The following is a 25,552-nucleotide window of genomic DNA, read 5'->3' as shown; positions in this document are numbered from 1 at the left end:
TCAGAGAAACCCTGTGGTTTTCCAAGTGTGGAAAATGGAAGGATTGCCCAATATTACTATACTTTTGAAAGTTATTACTTTCCAATGAGCATAAACCAAAATCTGTCATTTTCCTGCTTGGCTGGTTATACAGCTGAAACTGGGAAACAAGAGGCCCAGACCACGTGTACGGCAGCAGGATGGTCCCCAGAACCACGGTGCTTCAGTAAGTCAGTGGCGGGGTCAACGTCATGTGATAACATGGAAATAAATGAGCTTGTAAAACTAGCATCCCCTAAAATACGGCAGGTGTCTAAACCTTTTGGTAGATAAGAACAAAATTGCTGGCCAACTGTCTTTTTTACAAAATGAAGGCATATACTGTAATTCTGTAAATCATGTCTTTCATTAAAATGTTATCTTATTTATCTGTCTTTAATATTACCCTGTGAAGAGAATACGGATAGTTATTGAAATTGTTATTATCACATTGCAAGGAAGAGAGGCACCACTGCGTGAACACAGCCTGAAGGGGCTAGTGCGCCACAGCTGGCTGGGAGGGAGTCTGGGGAAAGGTCTGGAGCTGCCGAAGAGGCAAGAGACTTTTTCTTACCTCTTTGTTTCCTGGTGCGTGAGGAGAGGGGATTCAGAGCGCTGCTTAAAGGAGCTCCAGAGATGGGCGTGAGCCGCGGCTAACAGTGAGGACCCCAGAGACAGGCATGAGACGCTAAGGCCGCTGCTGCCGCCACCAAGAAGCCTGTGTGCGAGCACAGGTCACTATCCACACCGCCCCTCCCGGGAGCCTGTGCAGCCCGCCACTGCCAGGGTCCCGGGATCCAGAGACAACTTCCCCAGGAGAACGCACGGCGCGTCTCAGGCTGGTGCAACGTCACGCAGGCCTCTGCCTCCGCAGGCTCGCCCCGCATCCGTGCCCCTCCCTCCCCCGGCCTGAGTGAGCCAGAGCCCCCGAATCAGTGGCTCCTTTAACCCGGTCCTGTCTGAGCGAAGAAGAGACACCTTCAGGCGACCTACACACAGAGGCGGGGCCAAACCCAAAGGTGAACACCGGGAGCTGTGAGAACAAAGAAGAGAAAGGGCAATTTCTCCTAGCAGCCTCAGGAGCAGCAGATTAAATCTGCACAATCAACTTGATGTACCCTGCATCTGTGGAATACCTGAATAGGCAAGGAATCATCCCAAATTGAGGAGGTGGACTTTGGGAGCAACGATTTTTCCCTTTTTTCTCTTTTTCTGAGTGGGTATGTTATGTTTCTGTGTGAGATGTTGTCTGTATAGTTTTGCTTTTACCATTTGTCCTAGGGTTCTATCTGTCCTTTTTTTGTTTGTTTGTTTGTTTTTTAGTATAGTTTTTAGCGCTTGTTACCATTGGTGGATTTGTTTTTTGGTTTGGTTGCTCTCTTCTTTCTTTCTTTTTTTTTATTACTTTTAAGTAACTTTTTTAATAATTGTTTTTTTAATAATTTATTTTATTTTATTTTATCTCTTTCTTTCTTTCTTTCTTTCTTTCTTTCTTTCTTTCTTTCTTTCTTTCTTTCTTTCTTTCTTCTTTTTTTTCTCCCTTTTATTCTGAGCCGTGTGGATGACAGGCTCTTGGTGCTCCAGCCAGGCGTCAGGGCTGTGCCTGTGAGGTGGGACAGCCAAGTTCAGGACATTGGACCACCAGAGACTTCCTGGACTCACATAATATGAATCGGTGAGAGCTCTCCCAGAGATCTCCATCTCAATGTTAAGACCCAGCTCCACTCAACGACCAGCAACCTACAGTGCGGGACACCCTATGCCAAACAACTAGCAAGACAGGAACACAACCCCACGCATTAGCAGAGAGGCTGTCTAAAAGCATAAGGTCACAGACAGCCCAAAACACACCACCAGACATGGACCTGCCCACCAGAAAAACAAGATCAAGCCTCACCCACCAGTACACAGGCACTAGTCCCCTCCACCAGGAAGCCTGCACAACCCACTGAACCAACCTTACCCACTGGGGACAGACACAAAAAACAACAGGAACTATGAAACAGCAGCCTGCGAAAAGGAGATGCCGAACACAATAAGTTAAGCAAAATGAGAGGACAGAGAAACACACAGCAGATGAAGGAACAAGGTAAAAACTCAGCAGACCTAAAATATTAAGACGAAATAGGCTGTCTACCTGAAAGAAAATTCAGAATAATGATATTAAAGATGAACAAAAATCTGGGAAATAAAATGGAGAAAATAAAAGAAACGTTTAACAAGGACATAGAAGAACTAAAGAGCAAAAAAAACCAAAGAGGAACAAAACAGTAAATGAAATTTAAAATTCTCTAGAAGGAATCAATATCAGAATAACTGAGGCAGAGGAACAGATAAGTGACCTGGAAGATAAAATAGGGGAAATGACTACTGCAGAGCAGAATAAAGCAAAAAGAATAAAAAGAAATGAGGACAGTCTCAGAGACCTCTGGGACAACCTTAAATGCACCAACATTCTAATTATAGGGATCCCAGAAGAAGAAGAGAAAAGGAAAGGGACTGAGAAAATATTTGAAGAGATTATAGTTGAAAACTTCCTTAATATGGGAAATGAAATAGTTAATCAAGTCCAGGAAGCACAGAGAGTCCCATACAGGATAAATCCAAGGAGAAACACGCCAAGACACATATTAATCAAACTCTCAAAAATTAAGTACAAAGAAAAAATATTCAAAACAGCAAGGGGAAAACAACAAATAACATACAAGGGAATCCCCATAAGGTTAAGAGCTGATCATTCAGCAAAAACTCTGTAAGCCAGAAGGGAGTGGCAGGATATATTTAAAGTGATGAAAGGGAAAAACCTGCAACCAAGATTACTCTACCCAGCAAGGTTCTCATTCAGAATTGATGGAGAAATTAAAACATTTACAGACAAACAAAAGCTAACAGAATTCAGCATAACCAAACCAGCTTTACAAGAAATACTAAAGGAACTTCTCTAGGCAGGAAACACAAGAGAAGGAAAAGACCTACAATAACAAACACCAAACAATTAAGAAAATAGGAATAGGAATATACATATCAATAATTACCTTAAATATAAATGGACTAAATGCTCTAAACAAAAGATAGACACTGGATGAAGGGATACAAAAACAAGACCCATATATATGTTGTCTACAAGAGACCCCTTCCGACCTAGGGACACATACAGACTGAAAGTGAGGGGATGGAAAAAGATACTCCATGCAAATTGAAATCAAAAGAAAGCTGCAGTAGCAATTCTCATATCACAAAATATAGACTTTAAAACAAAGGCTATTACAAGAGAAAAGGAAGGAGACTACATAATGATCAAGGGATCAAAGAAGAAGATATAACAATTGTAAATATTTATGCACCCAACACAGGAGCACCTCAATACATAAGGCAAATACTAACAGCCATAAAAAGGGAAATCAACAGTAACACAATCATAGTAGGGTACTTTAACACCCCACTTTCACCAATGGACTGATCATCCAAAATGAAAATAAATAAGGAAACACAAGCTGTAAATGATACATTAAACACGATGGACTTAATTGACATTTATAGGACATTCCATCCAAAGACAACAGAATACATTTTCTTCTCTAGTGCTCATGGAACATTCTCCAGGATAAATCATATCTTGGGTCACAACTCAAGCCTTGGTACATTTAAGAAAATTGAAGTCATATCAAGTATCTTTTCCAACCACAACATTATGAGATTAGATATCAATTACAGGAAATAATCTATAAAAAATACAAACACATGGAGGCTAAACAATACACTACTTAATAACCAAGAGATCACTGAAAAAATCAAAAAGGAAATCCAAAAATACCTAGAAACAAATGACAATGAAAACACAATGGCCCAAAACCTATGGGATGCAGCAAAAGCAGTTCTAAGAGAGAAGTTTGTAGCAATACAATCCTACCATAAGAAACAAGAAACATCTGAAATGAACAACCTAACCTGACACCTAAAACAATTAGAGAAAGAAGAACAAAAAACCCACAAAGTTAGCAGAAGGAAGGAAATCATAAAGATCAAATCAGAAATAAATGAAAAAGAAATGAAGGAAACAATAGCAAAGATCAATAATCTTAAAAGCTGGTTCTTTGAGAAGATAAACGACACTGATAAACCACTAGCCAGACTCATCAAGAAAAAAAGGGAGAAGACTCAAATCAATAGAAATAGAAATGAAAGAGAAGTAACAACTGGCACTGCAGAAATACAAAGGATCTTGAGAGATGACTACAAGCAACTATATGTGAATAAAATGGACAACCTGGAAGAAATGGACAAATTCTTAGAAATGCACAACCTTCCGAGACTGAACCAGGAAGAAATAGAAACTATAATTAGACCAATCACAAGCAATGAATTTGAAACTGTGATTAAAAATCTTCCAACAAACAAAAGCCCAGGACCAGATGGCTTCATTTAGAGAAGAACTAACAAACATTTAGAGAAGAACTAACACCTACCCTTCTCAAACTCTTCCAAAATATAGCAGAGGGTGGAAAACTCCCAAACTCATTCCACGTGGCCACCATCACCGTGATACCAAAATGAGACAAAGATGTCACAAAGAAAGAAAACTACAGGCCAATAACACTGATGAACATAGATGCAAAACTCCTCAATAAAATACCAACAAACAGAATGCAACAGCACATTAAAAGGATCATACACCATGATCAAGTGGGGTTTATCCCAGGAATACAAGGAGTCTTCAATATACGCAAATCAATCAATGTGATACACCATATTAACAAATTGAATGAGAAAAACCATATGATCATCTCCATAGAGGCAGAGAAAGCTTTTGACAAAATTCAACACCCATTTATGATAAAAAAAAACCCTCCAAAAAGTAGGCATAGAGGGAACTTACCTCAACATAATAAAGGGCATATATGACAAACCCACAGCCAACATCATCCTTAATGGTGAAAAACTGAAACCATTTCCACTAAGATCAGGAAAAAGGCAAGGTTGTCCACTCTCATCACTATTATTCAACATGCTTTTGGAAGTTTTAGCCACAGCAATCAGAGAAGAAAAAGAAATAAAAGGAATCTAAATCAGAAAAGAAGAAGTAAATCTGTCACTGTTTGCAGATGACATGATACTATACATAGAGAATCCTAAAGATGCTACCAGAAAACTACTAGAGCTAATCAATCAATTTGGTAAAGTAGCAGGATGCAAAATGAATGCACAGAACTCTCTTGCATTCCTATACACTAAGGATGAAAAACCTGAAAGTGAAATTAAGAAAAAACTCCCATTTACCATTGCAACAAAAAGAAAGAAATATCTAGGAATAAACTTACCTAAGGAGAAAAAAGACATGTATGCAGAAAATTATACGACACTGATGAAAGAAATTAATGATGATACAAATAGATGGAGAGATATACCATGTTCTTGGATTGGAAGCATCAACATTGTGAAAATGACTATACTACCCAAAGCAATCTACAGATTCAATGCTATCCCTATCAAACTACCACTGGCATTTTTCACAGAACTAGAACAATAAAATTTCACAATATGTATGGAAACACAAAAGACTCTGAATAACCAAAGCAGTCTTGAGAAAGAAAAACGGAGCTGGAGCAGTCAGGCTCCCTGACTTCAGACTATACTACAAAGCTACAGTAATAAAGACAGTAAGGTACTGGCACAAAAACAGAAATATAGATCAATGGAACAGGATGGAAAGCCCAGAGGTAAACCCATGCACATGTGGTCACCTTATCTTTGATAAAGGAGGCAAGAATATACAGTGGAGAAAAGACAGCCTCTTCAATAAGTGGTGCTGGGAAAACTGGACAACTACATGTAAAAGAATGAAATTAGAACACTCCCTAACACCATACACAAAAAATAAATTCAAAATGGATTAAAGACCTAAATGTAAGGCCAGACACTATTAAACCCTTAGAGGAAAATATAGGTAGAACACTCTATGACATAAATCACAGGAAGATCCTTTTTGACCCACCTCCTAGAGAAATGGAAATAAAATCAAAAATAAACATATGGGACCTAATGAAACTTAAAAGATTTTGAACAGCAAAGAAAACCATAAACAAGATGAAAAGACAACCCTCCGAATGGGAGAAAGATTTGCAAATGAAGCAACTGACAAAGGATTAATCTCCAAAATTTACAAGCAGCTCATGCAGCTCAATATCAAAAGAACATACAGCCCAATCCAAAAATGGGCAGAAGACCTAAATAGACATTTCTCCAAAGAATATAAACAGATTGCCAACAAACACATGAAAGAGTGCTCAGCATCGTTAATCATTAGAGAAATTCAATCAAAACTACAATGAGATATCATCTCACACCAGTCAGAATGGCCATCATCAATAAATCTACAAACAATAAATGCTGGAAAGGGTGTGGAGAAAAGGGAACCCTCTTGCACTGTTGGTGGGAATGTAAATTGATACAGACACTATGGAGAACAGTATGGAGGTTCCTTAAAAAAACTAAAAATAGAACTGCCATACGACCCAGCAATCCCACTACTGGTCATATACCCTGAGAAAACCATAATTCAAAAAGAATCATGTACCACAATATTCATTGCAGCTCTATTTACAGTAGCCAGGACATGGAAGCAACCTAAGTGTCCATCAACAGACAAATGGATAAAGCAGATGTGGCACATATGTACAATGGAATATTACTCAGCCATAAAAAGAAATGCAATTGAGTTATTTGTAGTGAGGTGAATGGACTTAGAGTCTGTCATACAGAGTGAAGCAAGTCTGAAAGAGAAAAACAAATAACATACGCTAACACATATATATGGAATCTAAGAAAAGAAAAACAAGGTCATGAAGAACCTAGGGGCAAGACAGGAATAAAGATGGAGTCCTACTAGAGAATGGACTTGAGGACACGGGGAGGGGAAGGGTAAGCTGGGACAAAGTGAGAGAGTGGCATGCACATATATGCACTACCAAACGTAAAACAGATAGCTAGTGGGAAGCAGCCACATAGCACAGGGAGATCAACTTGGTGCTTTGTGACCACCTAGAGGGGTGGGATAGGGAGGGTGGGAGGTAGGGAGATGCAAGAGGGAGGAGATATGGGAACATATGTATATGTATAACTGATTCACTTTGTTATAAAGCAGAAAGTAATACACCATTGTTAAGCAATTATACTCCAATAAAGATGTTAAAAAAAAGAAAAGAATGAGGGTCTTTTACAGAGAGTTTTTAGGAGACCGAAAAATGCTGGACACTGGCCTTAAGAAGTATATGTAGGATTGTTACTCTAGTATTTTATCATTTGAAAGACTCTCCTTTGTATGACAACTTCTTCTCACATAATATCCATTGAAAAATGTGTTTTTTTGAGTTCAAATTTGTGAAAAGGAAATCTGATCGGCTCATCTCAATATTTCATGTGAGGCTACACTAGAGTCAAACTATCAGCCGGCTTCCATGGAGTCAGGTGACCTCTGTTGATTGACACATTCCCCAAGCTCTGTTTTGCAGAGTAAGGCGCTTTGGTTGAGTCAGTTTCATTCAGAAAAAGTGGGTAAGGTGCTTATGGTGGTCGATAGGTCCAGTGAATATATCTATTTGGGGTAATTATCCACTCCATGACTTGAGGACGGAGCGTCAGTTTAAGCATTGCACTTTTAGTATTAACATGGACCACAGATGAACTGTAATAAATACATCTCACTCACAACTAGAGCATAAAAGTAAATTAAACATCTTAGATGAGGTGATGTGAGAGCAGTGAAGTAGGACTCAGTAAAGGATGATGCAGGGTTAGCATTGCAGTGTCAGGATTGAGACACCCTCTGTGGCCAGACAGCTGCCCGTGAATCCTGCTCCAACATTGAAAAGTGGCTTAAACATTCCGAGCTGGACTTGCTCACCTATAAACTGCGAATCATACAGCTTCAAGGAGATATTCTTTATAAAGGGCTTGCCACACAGCAAGTACAACATATATTTAAACGTATATTAACCTTGGACAAGTCTCTTCACCTTTCTAAATTGGTTTGTTATGAGGGTCCGTTAATGAGGCTTAAAAAATGATTAAACTCCATACAATGCTAAGGTAAATGTACTATCCAACACATCGCAGTCCCACGTATTTAGTAAAAATTAGCTCTGTGAACTCCAAGGTTTTGAGTAGCATGTCTGTGACTCAGTCACAGTTTACATGGACTGACTATGGAGTCTTACTGTGCAGGTAGGCGATCAGAGGCTTAAAAAATAAATGAACACAGTTTTCACATTAAATTGTCTGCATGATTCTTTAAGGATCCATAGAGTAGGTATATGTGCTTTAGTTACATAATGTTAAAAATTATCAAATGCAGTGGACTCAAAAATATTAGGAAGTAAACCCAAAAGAAATTCTTTCTATTTTCCATTAATGACAATTAGTTAGAGGAAGATCTCTGGATATATTTTCTAAAGTAGATGAGGTAGGGGTAGGATGACTGTGAGAACCGAAGTTAGTACATCCAAGAATTTTATTGTCAAATTGAATCAACTTTTAAAGAAATTTGATGCAGAGCATGCAGGATAGTTCCAAAATTAAATTAAATCAAGGAATTGTGGAGTGAACATTCTTCTCTCTCCTTAAAATTCCAAGAATAGTATTAAACTTTTGCATTGTTAGTTTTACAACTTAGTAAAGAACAAGCTTAATTTCATCAATTTAGAACAGAAATATTTTTTCCCCACAGAAAAATGCCCTAAGCCTGACCTGAGGAACGGTTACGTCTTTGACACAAAATTATTTTACAAAATTCAAGAGAACATGCGTTATCATTGTGAATCAGGGTACAAAACCACAACAGGGCAGGATGAAGCAGTGGTTCAATGCCTCCCTGATGGATGGTCTTCTCAGCCAACCTGTAGGAAGGAACATGGTATGTGTTTAAGAATTATCTCCTAAATCTGAAGATAAGAGTTTGTGAGTTCAATGCTTTCTTATATTGGTAGGCATTCTTGTTTAAATATAATTGTTATTTTATTATGTCTCTCAATGCAGGAAGTTATTATATTGTTTCCCTCTAATGCTGGGTGTTTCCTTAATCCAAGGATTCCCAACATCTACCACACACCTACTCCAGCAATTCCTATTTTTTACTAGTAAACAAAGAATTGGAGTGGAATAAAAGGAAAGACCCTTAATGAAACTTTCTGTCACAACATACATAAGTTATTATTTCCTTCATTAAAGAAGAGTTCGAAATAATACACATTATTTTATACCTCAAACCAATATTAGGTAAACTTAAAAATAACCCAGTCTGGGACTTCCCTGGTGGCACAGTGTTTGCGAATCCACCTGCCAATGCAGGGGACGCGGGTTCAAGCCCTGATCCGGGATGATCCCCTATGCCACGGAGCAACTAAGCCCGTGCACCACAGCTACTGAGCCTGTGCTCTAGAGCCCGTGAGCCACAACTACTGAGCCCGCATGCCACAGTTACTGAAGCCCATGCTCCTAGAGCCTGTGCTCTGCAGCAAGAGAAGTCACCACAATGAGAGGCCTGTGCACAGCAACAAAGAGTAGCCCCAGCTCACCACAACTAGAGAAAGCCCACGTGCGGCAGCAAAGACCCAACGCAGCCAAAAATAAATAATAAATAAATAAATAAATTTATTTTAAAGATAACCCACTTATTTGAATATATATATGTAGTTAGTGTGGTGTTATCTATTTAAATTATACAAATCCACAGATGGGACATCATCAAAAAATCGCTACTGCACAAGTTTTCTATTGAATTGGACCTTTGGCCAAATACACTAGAGTAGAATTTTAAAGACTAAAGACAGGTAGAGTTAAGATACAGGGTGCATGAAGAAAGGGAATCCAGAGACAAAGGCAAACTTTGATTATTTTGCAATTTTGCCAAGAGTTGATTCTGTCATATATTGTTAAGATTCATAGAAAATACTTTTTGAGATTTCCTTTTAATATTCTAGGTTTAGGGATGGAGTTCATAAAACAAATGACTTTAATTTCTTTTTTTTTTTAGAAACATGTTTGGCCCCTGAATTACATCACGGAAATTATTCCACAACACAGAAGATGTTCAAAGTGAAGGACAAAGTACGATATGAGTGTGCCTCTGGGTACCACACAGCTTCCGGGAACAGGACGGAGGAGGTGGAGTGTCACCCGTACGGATGGACCCTCACCCCACGATGCTCCAGTAGGTTCTCACTTTGAAAACCCCCCTCAGAAATAGGTACAAGTTGTTATGCAAATTATGTTCCTTTTTTCATATATTTTTGCTTCTGGTTTTAATGATGATGACAGTAGGCTTTCATTATTTCAAGCTCTCAAAGAGGGAAAAACCCTTTTAGCTCAGATACTTAAATTAAAATAAGCTTAACGATATTCAATAAATATATAAATTGACAAGGTTTTACTAGGCATAACGAAATTTGGTAAAGTTGCTGATTTCTAATTCAGATATGGCAGGTAAGTAGTGGGTGAATTTTGTTCTAACAGGAAAAATAACACTTCTTTGTTTTTTATTTGTTCTTTCATTTTTAGAATTAATATGTTCTTCTTTAAGATCAGTAGAAAATGGTTATTTTCATCCTGTAAAGCAAACCTATGAAGAAGGAGATGTAGTTCAGTTTTTCTGTCATAAAAATTATTATCTAAGTGGATCTGATCTAATTCAGTGCTATAACTTTGGTTGGTACCCAGAATCTCCTGTCTGTGAAGGTAATTTTTAAAATTTCATACCACACAAATAAAATATCATGTCTGAATCAACTTTAATTTCTATGAAAAAAAAGTCTCTGATGATATCTAATTCTTCCCCTGAGTGCTATTTTTTTAAAATAAATATTGTCTTTTAAATCAGTGCTATTTTCAACAGTCTTTAATACATTTAATCTGAAGAAATCTGTATTTTTACATTAGTTTGTAGAGTGGATATATCTTTTAAACATATTTTTAAAAATCTATTATAAATTGTAAATCTCTTATTATAATGAATAATTTTTCTTGTTAGGAATTAACTAGATCCAGTTGTCCCAAGGTGGCAGCTTTGTGAAGTTACTTTCTGATTACTCAGCCACATATTCTCTGATGTGAAAATACAGTCTTCAAAACAGTGGGGTAAAGAGCAGAAAAAGCAGCAGAATGTTACCCAGAGTGAAAATCAAAACTGAGGTCATCTAGTAAGAGCCAATGTCAAATGGGACGTCTATGGTTCCATTTATATCACTGGCTGTGTTCAAGCAGGTGGTATGATTACCTGTTAAGAGACATCAATCCGATAGTCATATAATCACACCTGCAATGTTATATGAAGGAGGTCCTGGTCTAGCAGAGGAAACAGACACAAGTCGTTGATACAATGTGACAACTGGTATAATAAAGTCAGGTATAAGGTGTTTGAACAAACATTGAAGGTTCTGATTGATATGGTATGGGACAGTGTTTACAGAGGTGATGGATAATGTCTGAACTGGGCCTTAAAAGATAAATAGGACTTGAGGATTGGGAAGGATGGGGAGAGATAAAGGGCTTGATAGCCTCTATTGTCTCTGTAATGTAGGAAATAGCGTCATTATTACAGGCAGGAGAAAGACGGGAAAGGAAAACTTGGAAGAGAGTAGTGAAGATGTGAAACAGTTGCTGGGAGCAATGAAAGAGGGTCCCCAGGGTTATGCAGTGGGGTTTCCCAGAACTGCCACCATTCTCTAAATGCACTAAACAATGACTTTAAATTTTGTTGTTAGAAATATTCTTTTTAAAATTTTCCAGTGGTGCCCAACAGCCTTGCTCTAACAGCAGAGGGGTAGATTGTTAGCAGATTACCTGTAGCATATTATTTCAAAATGAAATGGCAGACCTACCTACTTATCACCTGTTCTCCCCACTGCCACCAAATTAAGTCAGATGTCAACATTCCTGCTATCGTTTTCTAGCAAAGAGTCCTTAGATGTAGGATGGGCAGTGTAGGTGTCTGAGTAATGCCTCCCTCCCTCCCAAAAGAAGATATTCATATTCAAGTCCCTGGAACCAGAGAATGTTACCTTATAGGGCAAAAGGGACTTTGCAGATGTGATGAAATTAAGGATCTGAGAGAGGAATAATATCTGGGATTATCCATGTGGACCCCAAATGTAATCATAAGCATCATAATTATATAAGAGGGAGGCAGAGGGAGATTTGACTACAGAAGATCAAGTATGAGATGTGACGATGGAAGCAAAGGTTGGAGTGAAAAAGGAAGGGGTCATATGCCAAGGAGTGCATGCAGCCCCCAGAAGCTTGCAGAAGCAAAGAAGCTGCTTGTCTCCTACAGGCTCCAGAAGGAGCACAGCTCTCCTGATACCTTGATTTCAGCCCAGTGAAACCGATTCTGGACTTTGGCTACCAGAAATGTAAGAGAATAAAGGTGTGCTATTTTTTAAACCACTCCATTGTGGTAATTTGTCACAGCAGCCATGGGAAATTAAAATAGTCAGTATTTTAGAATAGTTAAGAGCAGGAGATTTTAATTCAGATAGACACGGGTTTAGGAACAGATCCACCACTTACTAATAATTTACTTACTTCATAAGTTTTAGTTTCTTTGTCTGTAATATGGGAGATGTAATAGTCCCCACTTAACAAAGTTATTTTAAGGTTAAAGGAGATAATGAATGTAACGTGCTGGCTCTTTTAGTTTTCTATTGGCACGAACGTAACAGCTTGAAACAACACACCTGTGTCTCTCACAGTTTCTGTGGGTCAGGATTCTGGGTGTAGCTGACCTGGTTCTGTGTCCGTGTCTAACAAAGCTGTAGTCAAGGTGTCAGGTGGGACTGCAGTGTCATCTGGGGCTGGGCTCGGGAAGAAACTGCTTTCAAGTTCACTGTGGTTTGTGGCAGCATTTGGAGCTTGGCAGGCTGCTGAGCAGAGGGCTTCAGTCTCCTCCTGGATGCCCCTGCAGGCAGCCCTGTGCCCCCTGCCCTGTGGCCCACCCCCTTCGGAAACTCACGATGAAGCAGTTTGCTTGTCTTCCAAATCAGCTGGGAAAGAGCTCGGCAAGAACGGCCTTACCATACTGTGTTAAGACAGTATGTGTGCATGATCACATGCATCCATCCTTGTGGCTGTGTTTAAACAAGTCACATGCATCCCATCATCTTGGCTGTGTTCATCACTTAGAAGCAAGTCCAAGTTCTTGGGGAGGGGCGTGACTCAAGGAAGTGAGCCTCAGGATGTGGGGATCCAGGGGGTGACCTCACTCTGCCTGCCATACTTCTTAGGGTGCTTGGCACAATGAACGTGCTTATGAAATCCTAACTATTATTTTTTGGTAATTATATGACTAAATATACTGATGTTTTTCCATAAGGAAGAAGAAATCGATGTCCTCCTCCCCCTCTGCCTCTGACCTCCAAAATTCAAAGGTACTCAACCACTTATCGTCACGGAGAAACAGTTCGTATAGAATGTGGACTTAACTTTGCGATGCAGGGATCAGAAGAGATACGCTGTGAAAATGGAAAATGGACAGAACCTCCCAAATGCACTGGTTAGCACCTCAAATAACCTTTCCCTAAAATGAAACCTGCGTGCATGTGGAGCTAAATGGTCTCTTCTGTTTCAATTTTCCCTTCTCAGAAGAAAAGCAGAGGATGGCCTGTGAGGACCCACCCTTGGTTGAGAATGCTGCAGCAAACCTATCCTCCAAGGTCTATTATAATGGGGATAAAGTGACATACGTGTGTGAAAGAGGGTATCACCTCCGGGGACCAGAAGAAATAACTTGTAAACGTGGAAAATGGACCCTTCCCCCTGAATGTGTTGGTATGTGTGCTGCGTTTCACATCCAGAGCTAAGCCTAGTGTGTAAAATTTTCCTTTGTTTAATTCACACACTTACAGCAACGGTCCATTGCTTAGAAGAGTTTGAAACACACAGATACAGCACTTACTCTGCTGTTTTTCCTGAGCATATGGAGCTTTCTGTAGAATTTAACTGAATATAAAGAATTGGGAAAGAAACAAGTTTTTAACATCCTGATGATAGTACTTTTGCATCTGAGCCCTCCACCCTCTGATCCATATACCTGTTCTTCCATCTCACTGAAGGGCACAACCAGGGTACCACTCCTCAGTGCCATCCTTCCTGTCATCCTCCTCATTTCTTGGTCAGGTCCTGGAGAGACCTCCACAGACATGTTTACCGAGGATATCTGTTGTGTAAGAAAAAAGCTATTAAAGATGCTAGAGAAATTAGCCAAGTAGGAGAAACACTCTGAAGTCAGAGAGAAAAATGGAAATTTTCATCCATGGGTTGATTGAGATCTGAGATGAAGAGAGATGAGAAGGAAAAAATAAAAATGGATAATAACAAAGGTCAGTTTTTAAATGGACCATAATTGTTAGGTTAAAGAACACTGTTTATCTTTCTGTACATTTTAAGAATATCTATAGCATGAGTCCTTCAGAAGCAAGAAAAGTGAAAAATCTGCTGCATACTTGTCTTTCAGCAAAACATTTGCTGTTTAGTTTGGCTTAGTAAATTTTAACAATACTTAGCTGAATAAAGTTTCTCTGATTCTGGTAAACTGAGAGACCAGTTGTCCTAAATTACATAGTGAATATTAAGTACTATTGTATGGGCAACTGTATTATATCATTATGTTGTTATGTTTGTATTAATTTAAAAATAACTTCTTTTCTTAGGAAATACTGAGAATTGTAATTCTCCACCTGCTGTAATAAATGGAGCTGTTATTGTTGGATTATTAGCAAGCTACCCAACAGGATCCTCAGTGGAATATAGATGCAATGAATATTACTTATTGAGGGGAGCAAAAATATCTCATTGTGAACAAGGAAAATGGTCATCCCCACCTGTTTGCTTAGGTAAGATAGAGAACACATTGAATTAAAAAGAAATTTTCCCAGCCTTACTGAGATACAATTGACATATATCCTTGTGTATGTTTAAGGTGTATAATGTGATGACTTGATACACAAATACATTGTGAAATTATTACCACAATAAGGTTAGTTTATTTATCCTTCACCTCACGTAATTTGGGGAGTTGTTTTTATGATGAGAGCATTTAAAATCCACTCTTAGCAACTTTTATGTGCACAACATTGGGGTGTTATTTTTTAATTTTTGAATTTTATCTTATTTATTTTTTAAATATTTTTTATATATTGTTTTGTATATTAGGTCCCTGGAATTTACTCTGCTTATAGCAGGACACATTGAATTTGTTTTACCCTTATGTGTGTATTCTTATGTGATTTTCATATAATGTTTTATAGTATGGAAAGAGAATTTTGTATATATCTTTCATTCTTCAAGTGTTTTACCTTATCGTTTCTGTCAGCAGAAAAAAATCCCTAGTACCTTAGGGTTTAGGCTATGCTAGTTCTTACCCCACTGCATTTTATTTTTTAATGTGGTAACATAAGAACAACAAAACTTTACCATTTTAACCATGTTTAAGTGTCCATTTCAGTGGCATTAAACATAATCACATTTGTGTGTCTGATTACATTTGTGTTGTCTTTCTCCTAACTGGAATTTCCCCTGGTTGTTTATATTCCTCATTGTCTCTCTTATTGTCCTCAGAATGTCATTTGGACAGAAGGATAATCAATCCAATTCTTTCCTTGGTAGAGCATGTCGTTTATAGCTTTCTTTGCCACTGCTTCCTCACTTTTGTTTTATCTTGTTGAACAGATAAAAACGTTTGTAGTTACTCTAAATATATTTTGGATTAAGGCATGGATTAATTAATGTTAATGTTTTCAAGTAGAAAACTTAGGCAGCTATCTAAATAATTACCTAAATTGAAATTACTTTGGGAAAACAATATTCACCTCTCACTTCAAGCCTATAGATTTGCATCATTTTGTAACTTTGCTAATCAGAGTTCCATTTAAAAGTAACGTACCTGGTCACTACAGTTGCAAAGAACTTCTTACATGGTGACTTCTACAAATAGAAAATTGCATGATAAACTCCCTATAAGTTAAAAAAGACATTTAGTTAAAAATATTAGCCCTTTAAACTACAAAAGCAAATCATTGTTATCTACAAGAAAATTAATAAACATACAGAATAAACTAGAAGGAAACAGAAAATATCAGTAACCTTGCCAGAAACAAATGCTGTCAATGACTTAGATAATGGTCTTTTACACCTTTTTCTACACCAGCTTCCAACATACATATTCACAAATATGTATGATATCATGAAGAAGCTATGAATCTTGTTTCTTTCACTTAAACTATATTATGAACATGGTTTGATATATTTCTACATTATATTTTAATGGCTGCACAGTATTCCTTAATGCAAATATGCCATAATTTAATTAATTACTTTTTGATGGACATTTAGTGTGTTTTCAACATCTTTATATTTCACACGGTACATCTTGTACTAAATATTTGTACATGTAAATAATCTTTATTTTTTAATAAAATAAAATTAATTCTATTTATTTCACATGTTTTGTTTTTGTTTTCAGATTATCTGAAGAGGAATTTCTGGGTCAAAGAGATCTGGAATTTTAATTAAATTTCTGTTAATTGCCAAACTGCCCTTCATAAGGTTTATTCTGATTTATGATCCTCACATAAGTGAATTAATGAAGTAGTTTCTTAATCTTTGTGAACTTGAATATCTTAATCTTTACATATTGTTAATTAAGCAATTAAAATTACTTTAATTGGATTTATTTGGGTATTAAACTGTTGACATTTTTCAATTTTCTAATGGCCACAGGTGGTTTTTCAATGAACTGATTGTTCATAGTTTAGCGATTTTTCCATACCCATAAGAGTTTTATCTATATAAATTATATTATCCATTTGACAGGCATGTATATTGCAACTATTTTTTTGTTTTCCTCTTCCTTTTATTTATAGTGTTTTTAATATACATAAATTTAAGTTTTAAATCAGCTCTTTCAGCATCTCCTTTGTGGTTTCTCTCCTTCAAGTCATTCTGTTTGCTGTTCACATTCACATTCAGATATATCTTCACCTGTAGTTTTCCTATTGCTCTCATATTTTCATAAATGATTTTGATGTTAAGCTTTTGATGATGTGATTGATATTGCATTGAACGGAAGTACAGTCATCTCTGAGGATAGAGACTGGACCGAAATTATAAAGGAAAAGCTAGTAATGGAACAACCTTGTAGAGAACAATAAGGTTTAAGGAAACCTATCATTTTCTGCCTGGAGCAATTGCCTCATGACATTTAGGCTTGATGCCCACAGCCTAAAGCAAAGACTGAGTGAAGATCATTTATTGTCATCAGGGCAAGAGGAGAGAGCTTTGTCCATCTTACTTGTCCCGTGGAACTGAAAATACTCTCACTACGAATGGGAAAGATGGTGCTATAAGGAGCAGCATTTCCCATCTGTGAATTATTCCAGATGTTATGAACTTCTCAACCTCCCCCCTGCTGGTCTTCCCTGCCCTTAGCCTACTTCAGCCAGTCTGGTCTCATTACTCCGCCCCAAGTAAGCCAGGTGTGCTCTCACCTCAAGGTAGTTCCCCGTGCCTGGAATGCCCTTCCCTCAAAAAATGACTTGGTTCAGTCCTTAACCTTCTGCAAGTCTGTTCAAAGATTACTTATTTAAACCTGTCCCAACCACCTTACCTAGAAGCACAGTCCCCCTTCCCCCATGCCTCCACTATTAATTTTTCTATCACACTTATTATATATAGTTTAAAGATGGCCCCAAATTATAAGATCCATATATTTATTACATTTATTGTTGATTGTGTGTGTGTGTCTCCCAGTTGGAAGGTAATCTCCATGAGGGCAGGGATCTTTGTTTTATTCACCAACGAATATCAAGTGGTAAGTGTCCCACAAATATTACACAGTAAATACATTTTCTATTTGAAGATTTTATTTTATAGGAAAGAAATCAGGATGAACCTAAGTGGTTGTTGTCCTTCAACAATATTTTTAATGTTTCAAATTAAGTGGTTTTAATTTATGTTATATTGAAGATAATACAAAATATATAAATTCATTTGACAACAATAAAATGTATCCTTTATTATGTATATGTGTGAAGAGCTTTAATAATGATAAATGGTAAATATAAAATACCGCTTTTGATGCCTGTCATATTTTTTTTGTAAAAATATATCACTTTCATACTTGTGAGATGAGTGAAGAATTGAAAAGACCCTTTGTTTTACAGAGCCGTGTACAGTTAACATGGATGACATGAGCAGAAATAACCTAGAGATGAAGTGGAATTATGAAGGGAAGATCTTACATGGAGATTTAATAGATTTTGTATGTAAACAGGGGTATGACTTGTCTCCATCAACTGCACTCTCTGAATTATCAGTGCAGTGCAACAGAGGTGAAGTGAAATATCCTTCATGTATTAGAAAAGGTAAAACAATAGTGCTTCCTGACAATTTCTTGGGTGACCAATATCACAGGTGATCAGTATGAGTTCAAAGGATAAGACCCTAAGCAATCCACCACCCTCATCATCTAATCTATATAATTGGGAATGACCTGATCAATTTCCAATCAGCACATACCCTTAAATGGGATCTATGCTGACATCTTTTAATTCTGTAAGTCAGTTTTATAAAGAGAGAATTCATGAGATTTTGTACATATCACCAGACTTTCAGAGAATGGATCACCCTCTTGTGAGCAATCAACAACCCTGTAAAGCATTGCTCTCCTCAGGGTTTGCAGGGGAGCATTGTCTCAGAAGAGGGCTTAAGGTAGAGTGAGAGATTTTGTGTACTCCTTGGGCATGGGACTGTCACTTTTAATAAGGAAACAGGAAGAGAATGCATACAGAAAGCATGACCTCAAGATGGATCTTATACGCTTTCACTTTTGGCAAACAGAAAGGGGAAAAGTAAAATCACAATAATTAATACTTTGCTAGTTTTAAACGTGTATTTAATATTATGCTATTCTAATTGCAATCATAAATTTTATGTATGAAGTGATTACAGAAATGCTTTTGATATTTAAAAATTACTTGAGAGATGTCTTAAAAATGCTTTTACATGAAATATATTTTTTTATTTCTGTAGCGATTATAAAAGCACTGGCTGCCTATTGTAGCAATTCATTGCAGACTATTATTTTTGCAGAATCTAAAAGAACATGTGCATCTCCCCCATTTATTAAAAATGGAGTTATTAAGAGTTCAACAGTCAGGACCTATGAAAATGGTTCCTCAGTGGAATACAGATGTTTCGAGCACCATTTCCTACAAGGGTCTAAGGAATCCTATTGTTTAGAGGGAGTGTGGACTACACCACCATTGTGTTTGGGTAAGTACTGCCACATGTGTCTCTATTTATTAAAATAAAACCATATTTTTCACTTCCTCTTCTCTTTGAGTTGATATAGCACTAATATAAAATTTAATTTTTGCATTTTTGTTATTTTATTAGTGTGCTTGTTGAATTACTGGTTTCTACTCTTTCCTGTAGATCATAACTAGAATCCAGCTCATTCTAACAAGTACTTTTTAAGTACAAACCATACATGAGGTACTGGGTTGGTAGGACCTATGGGATGGTTAAGCTGTGTGGTGTGGGTAACCAGTCTAACAGTGGTCATTCAGTGTTATTGGTGATGTGCTAGAAAACACGAGGACAGCGGGAAACAGATATAGGGATGGTTCCCTCAATCTGAAAGATGATAATGCCTTGTTGATGAGGCATCCTAATAAAAGTAACACTATCTCCCAAGGTTCTCAGGAGTCATAAAATAGCATATTTTTAAATAAAAAGAAAATATTTCTTTGTGTTTATATCTGACTTTCATTTATTTTCTTATCTTATTTCACTGTATAATATTGAGTAGAAGTGGTGGGTATCTGTGTTCTGATCTCATAACTAAATCTTTCAGTAATTCATCTTTAAATATGGTGTTACAAATACGTTAAAAAAATCAAAATAAAGATATAGAAACCACCTATTTCTATTTTGCTAAGAGTTTAAAAAACCTTCAGTGAGTTTAATTTTAGCAATATCTGTTGAAACAATCATATGATTATTACATTTATTTTTTTTCCCTGGAATTACATTGCTTCTTTTTGAATGTTAAAGCAGGATTGTATTTCTGTAATAAATCTCGCATGGTTGTGATGAATTATGCTTTTTATATATTGTTGAATTTTATTTGCTGATATTCTACGTAGAATTTTTGCAACTATTTTCATGAGGGAGATTGGTTTGTTATTTTCCTTTTGGGTTTTGTATCAAGTTTCTGCTAACTTCATACAATGGGTAGGGAAGTATTCCCTCTTTATCAATTCTCTAAATTTTGTCTAAGACTGATACTATTTCTTCTTTAATAATTGTAAGAAATCATCAGAGATGCCACCTGGGCCTTGAGGTTTTTTTTTGAGGAAAGATTTTAATGACAACTTCAATTTGTTTAATAGACATTAGGTTATTTTTCTCTTCTCTCAGTTTCAGTAGGAAGTGGTTTGTAAGAATGTGTCCATTATATCTAAATTGTCAAGTTTGTTGACATAACGTTCATGACATCCTTTTATACTTTTTTTAATGCCTTTAGTGATGTGTCTTTTGTTATACTGCTCTGAAGAAGTATGTCTTTCTGATATATCTTGCTGAGGGTCTGTAAATTTTATTGGTCCTTATAAGCAGTCAGTATCTGCATTTTTTGATCCTTTCATCAAATGTTGCTATTCCATTAATTTATATCCTTATCTTTATTATTTCCTCTCTTCTACTTTCTTGGATTTATTTTATTATTCTTTTCTAGCTTGTTTAGATGTATACTTAGAGTACTAATTTTCATCCTTTATGTTTTTCCCTAAAAATGAATTTAAGGATATAAATTTCCCACTGAGCACAACTTCAACTTCATCCCACACATTTTTATATTTTTGATTTTTACTATCATTCGGCTAAAAATTTATAATACCCATTTTGATATCTTCTATGCTCTCTGAGTTATGTAGAAGTTTATTTTTAAAATTCTAAACATTGGAGGATTTTCTAGTTTTCTCTTGGTTGTTGATTTCTATTCTAAATCCATTGAGACATACTTTGAATTATATCTGTTCTCTTTGCCTTCTCAGTAGGTTATTTTGGTTGGACCTAGATGTTGGTTTCTTTGTGCATTTTATTCTCCTAGTTGGTAGGGCTTCTTGAATCTGTGACTTGATATCTTTCATAGGTTTTGGAAATGTCTGGCTAACGTCTTTTCAAATATTTTTAACATTTTCTCTTTTCACTCTTTCTGTGATTCCATAAAACACATGTTACATCTTTTTCCAGTGTCCCCTGTCTCTTAAACTCAGTATTTTCTCTCCTTTTATCTTCTCATTGTTTCAGTTTGGTAATTATCTGCTGATATATTTTCCAGTTCATGAATCCTCTCTTTAGATGTGTACAATCTACTTTAAACTTCTATACTGAGTTCTCAATTTCAACTATTATCTTTGCATTTTTAGAATACCCATTTTATATTTTTTTGTAGATTTGAGTTGTCTGATGAAAAACTTCATCTTAACATCTATTTCTTGACCATATTAGTTGCAATTATTTATTTTTAACTCCTTGTCTGCAAATTCCAATATCTGGATCATCTGTAAGCTATATCTATTTTCTAGCCCCATTTCTTGCTATTTCCGTTAATGGTTGATTGAATATCAAATATCATGTGTGGATAATTTTAGGATCTTGAGACAATGATGCCATCTTATTCCAGACAATACTCATCTCATCTTCTGGCTGATGGTGTAGGGAAATTTATTCTCTATTCAGTGAGAGACAAAGCTTTCTCTAAGCTTATTTTCAGAACTTAGTTTGCTCCTGCTCTGCTCACAGAATGTACCCTGCAGGGTTCTTCACTAGAGTTTGGTGTGTATACCAAGGTCCCCCTATCTGCCTGGCTCTGATATTCCTGGGAGATGGCCACTGCTCACTGTAGCTTTTCATTCACTTCAAGCTGAGCTCCTCATTCTCTTTCTGCATAATCAAGAATAGGCAGATGTCCCCCTGGCAAAGCCAGGGCAGAGTATCAAGCTCATTTCCTCATACTTCCCATCTCTCTGGGCTCTGACATGTCAAGTCCTGGCTGTCTTGGTTAACCCACTTTTCTATCCTCAACCCCGTGGGATTTCCAGCAGCTCTTCTGGCTCTGTGTTTGTTGCTGGCCCATCTCTATCTAGTCTCTCAGCTTGCACTGAAAATCAACAAAACCCCAAGAGAAAAATGGCACAGAGTGTGAAACTCATCTGAATGGGCTTTTACCAGACCCTTAGCCTCTGGGGTACTGCCTGCCTTGAAAATTCTCTGATTCCTTGAAATACTAACTTTGTGTCTGTTTTCAGATTTTCTAGTTCTTAGTAGAAGTGCTGGTCTGATATAGGCTACTCTGTCATGGCAGAGTGCAGAAGTTCCGTGAAACAATTTTGAACTCGTTTTAATTTAAATTGCATGTTTTGTAGAACATTCTAAACAATAGTACCATTTGACCTCATTTTCAAAACTATTTTGCAGTGACTATAAAATTCTGTTAGACTCTTTCTAATCATTCCTGTCATTTTTTTTCTATCTATAGCATTTCTAGGATGACATCTGACACACAGGCCTTCACTTGAGAACGACTGAATAAAGAAGTATTTTAGCATGTCAGTTGTATGATTCATATGCTCTGTTAGCAACTCTGGAACTTTTTATTTATCTCAGAAGCAACTGCTTGGTGCTCGGTCATCCAGGAGGCAAATATGAACACAAGCAACCTCATTTTCTGACATGATTTGACATTTGGTATTTTAAAAATACCAATGTTTTTATCAAGGAAAAGAAACCAGAGAAGTTTGTTGGGTATCCTAGTTCTTATCTTAAGTTTTTATTTTGTTTTGTTTTAATGCATAAGGAGAAGGACACAATAATACTGTCAATGCTTAAAATTTAAAGCATCTCAATCCAATCTTAATAATCCTTAATAACTGAAATTTAAAAGAGAAGAAACTGTTAATTACTTTGGATATACTTTAATCATCAAGTCATAAATTCTGAGTCAGTGTCAAGACTCTAGCTTGTTTCTACATTTCCATAAAATATTATCTATCCAGCCATCAATGGTTTGTCTCATGGGTGTTTTATTTGCACTTTCTGAAGAAGAAAAAGGAAAAAGAACACTATTTCAATGACTATTATTAACTATCAATGTCTTTTTAAAAAACACATTTTTTTGCCTTCTGTCTTTGCAAGTCTTAATGGCATAAAGCTCAGTAACTGGCAGGACATACCCTTTTTCCAAATTCAGGGCAACAGGGATAAATGGCAAGCTGTTTTCTGTGAGCTTTGAACATATTTTCTGACTTGAATATGAATTCTAACTTACTTGCTGCTTTAATGCCTGGGAATTATAGGGTTATTATGAGAAAGCAACACAATGGCTCCTGTTAATATTGAGAGGTATCAAGGTAGTTTTCTTTGTTTTTTATTTTTTTCAGAGCCTTGCACATTATCTTTTGATACAATGGAAAGTAATAATTTGCTCCTGAAATGGAGTTTTGACAATAGGCCATATATTTTCCATGGCGAGTATATTGAGTTTCTTTGTAAGAGAGATACTTACATAACTGAGTTTCCTATTATCGGATCGGAATTGAGAGTGCAATGTGACAGAGGGCAGTTGAAATATCCAAGATGTATTCAAAGAGAAAGGTAAGGAGAGGCTTGTACCTGAAACTTTTTTTTTTTTTTCTGTTCAGGCTGTTATTCATGAGATTCATTATGTTATAAATTTCAGAAACATTAGGTTCTACAATAGTCCTGCTTTATGGTCATTATAAAGGGGAAAAAAATCACGTTGTCTTTATTTTTTTAAACCAAGCCAACTCCTAGATGTATTAACTAATTCAACAAGCTTTCTGAGTGGTCTAAAGTCAAAGCAATGTTTGCTATTTGATTTTTGTGACTCTTTGGCAATCGGGTAAATAAATCAATTTGAGAGATATTTAAATGTGGAAAAATTAACCTACATGTTCTGAGATAAGAGAAACTCACATTTTCTCCCATTTCTCATTAGTGGTTCGTAATAACGATGGGAAACACAGCTGTACAAACTTGATACTGAGGGAAGAGCATGTCAATAACAAAGTTTAAAATTATGGTATTTGTTTTCAGGAACACAGTTCTATATAAGAATTTGGAAGTTATTTCTGAAGTGTTTTCTCATATAGCAATTTTTAAAATATATTTTCTACTACTTGATCAATGGAAAACAATCCTGTTCTTTTCTTAGAGAAAGGTTAAAAGAATGCAATAAAATAATGTCATTCATTTTATTGGGTCAGAATTTTGCCCCCTTTGAAGACACTTTATAAAATGGGAATTATACTCTAGGTTCAACTAAGAACATTTTTAAATGACTTAAAAGTGCATGTGGTACTCTTTTAACGGTTATAAAGAATGAGCTATAAGAACTACATAAGGACAGTTTTTTAGATACTTTGAACATTCTAGAAAAAAATTCATAAGACACACATAAGTGGAAAACTTTTTTATTTTTAATTGCAGTGAAAATCAGAGCAGAAAAATGTTTGTGCTATTTAAATTTTTTATTATATCTTGCATTTCCTATTTATAAGAGAAAAATGAATAAGTAACTTAGAAAAAAATTGTAGAAAATGGTGTTAGTGTAGTTAATGACATTGAATTTTTAAAAAGAAATTGGTGGTATAATTTACCAAGGATGGTTACTTGCTTTTATCAGTACCTCATTAAAACAAGGACCAGTTATATGAAATATTGAAGGGCTAAGACTGTAATAAATACTTGACCAGAAATGATGCTTATTTCAACCCCACCTTCTCTCTCTTTTTTTCTTATCAAAGATGTTGTCTTATCAAGAACCCTTAAGGACATGAAAATGAATGGCAGAAAGAAGAATAACATTTTGACACATCATAAAATCCTTTATAAAACATAATTGTTAGAAGAAAAATGTTGAATTAAAAACCTCTGAGTTTTTACTTGCATGAAGATTTGAATTTAAACTGTTTGCTCTGGACATTTTCTTTATTTATAAATAAAAGCTACACATGCTGTTGTTTCACTTCTGGTTTGGATGACTTGACATGTGACCTCATCTTTGCTGCATGTCTTTCATCTATTACAACATCAATCTGCACATCAAAATATTTCTGGTTCCTAATGCCAGTTCACTGGTCTATATTGTCTTCAATATATGTGCAAAAATTCACATTTGTCTTTATCGTCTTTGTTAATATCAGGGTTTTCTGTTACTTTGAGTTCAATATTTATGTCAACACAAAAGAACCAGCCACACTAGAGCTGAGAAACTATACATCATGTTACAGAATTTACTTTATTAAATGAGCCGAGACTGACCTTCAGACTTTCTAAGTGTAAAGAACTTTTAAAATTAACTGTACTATTAGCTACCATTTGTTAATAATCAAATGGTTTGTGAATTAGTGAACCTCCCACATGTTTAAATGTTGCCCAAAGAACACAGCTATGAGAAAGAACA

At 36.3% G+C, this 25,552-nt stretch overlaps 1 protein-coding gene across 2 annotated transcripts in view; it reads left to right on the top strand.

The window, feature by feature from the left end:
• The window catches only part of F13B (coagulation factor XIII B chain), a gene marked incomplete at its 5' end in the record, with an annotated part of 33,261 nt that extends 8,041 nt beyond the window's left edge, over nt 1-25,220 (top strand). The window contains 11 exons of one of the 2 annotated variants that reach the window (XM_081225425.1): nt 5-205; nt 8,741-8,926; nt 10,046-10,222; nt 10,570-10,746; nt 13,379-13,558; nt 13,648-13,833; nt 14,715-14,897; nt 18,225-18,425; nt 19,153-19,335; nt 23,508-23,721; nt 24,894-25,220. In XM_081225425.1, the coding sequence (XP_081081551.1) occupies nt 5-205; nt 8,741-8,926; nt 10,046-10,222; nt 10,570-10,746; nt 13,379-13,558; nt 13,648-13,833; nt 14,715-14,897; nt 18,225-18,425; nt 19,153-19,335; nt 23,508-23,721; nt 24,894-24,918 (1,913 nt within the window). In that variant the 3' untranslated portion in view covers nt 24,919-25,220. Of the gene's footprint in view, nt 1-4; nt 206-8,740; nt 8,927-10,045; nt 10,223-10,569; nt 10,747-13,378; nt 13,559-13,647; nt 13,834-14,714; nt 14,898-18,224; nt 18,426-19,152; nt 19,336-22,606; nt 23,722-24,893 lie in introns of those variants that run through there. The other variant, XM_081225426.1, reaches the window with a different exon arrangement.
• Nucleotides 25,221-25,552: the final 332 nt, after the last annotated feature.

The sequence above is a fragment of the Mesoplodon bidens genome (genome assembly GCF_964165515.1).
Source record: "Mesoplodon bidens genome assembly, chromosome: 2".
Lineage (NCBI taxonomy): Eukaryota > Metazoa > Chordata > Mammalia > Artiodactyla > Ziphiidae > Mesoplodon > Mesoplodon bidens.
The sequence above is the reverse complement of the archived record's forward strand: the minus strand, read 5'-3'. Positions and strand labels throughout refer to the sequence as shown.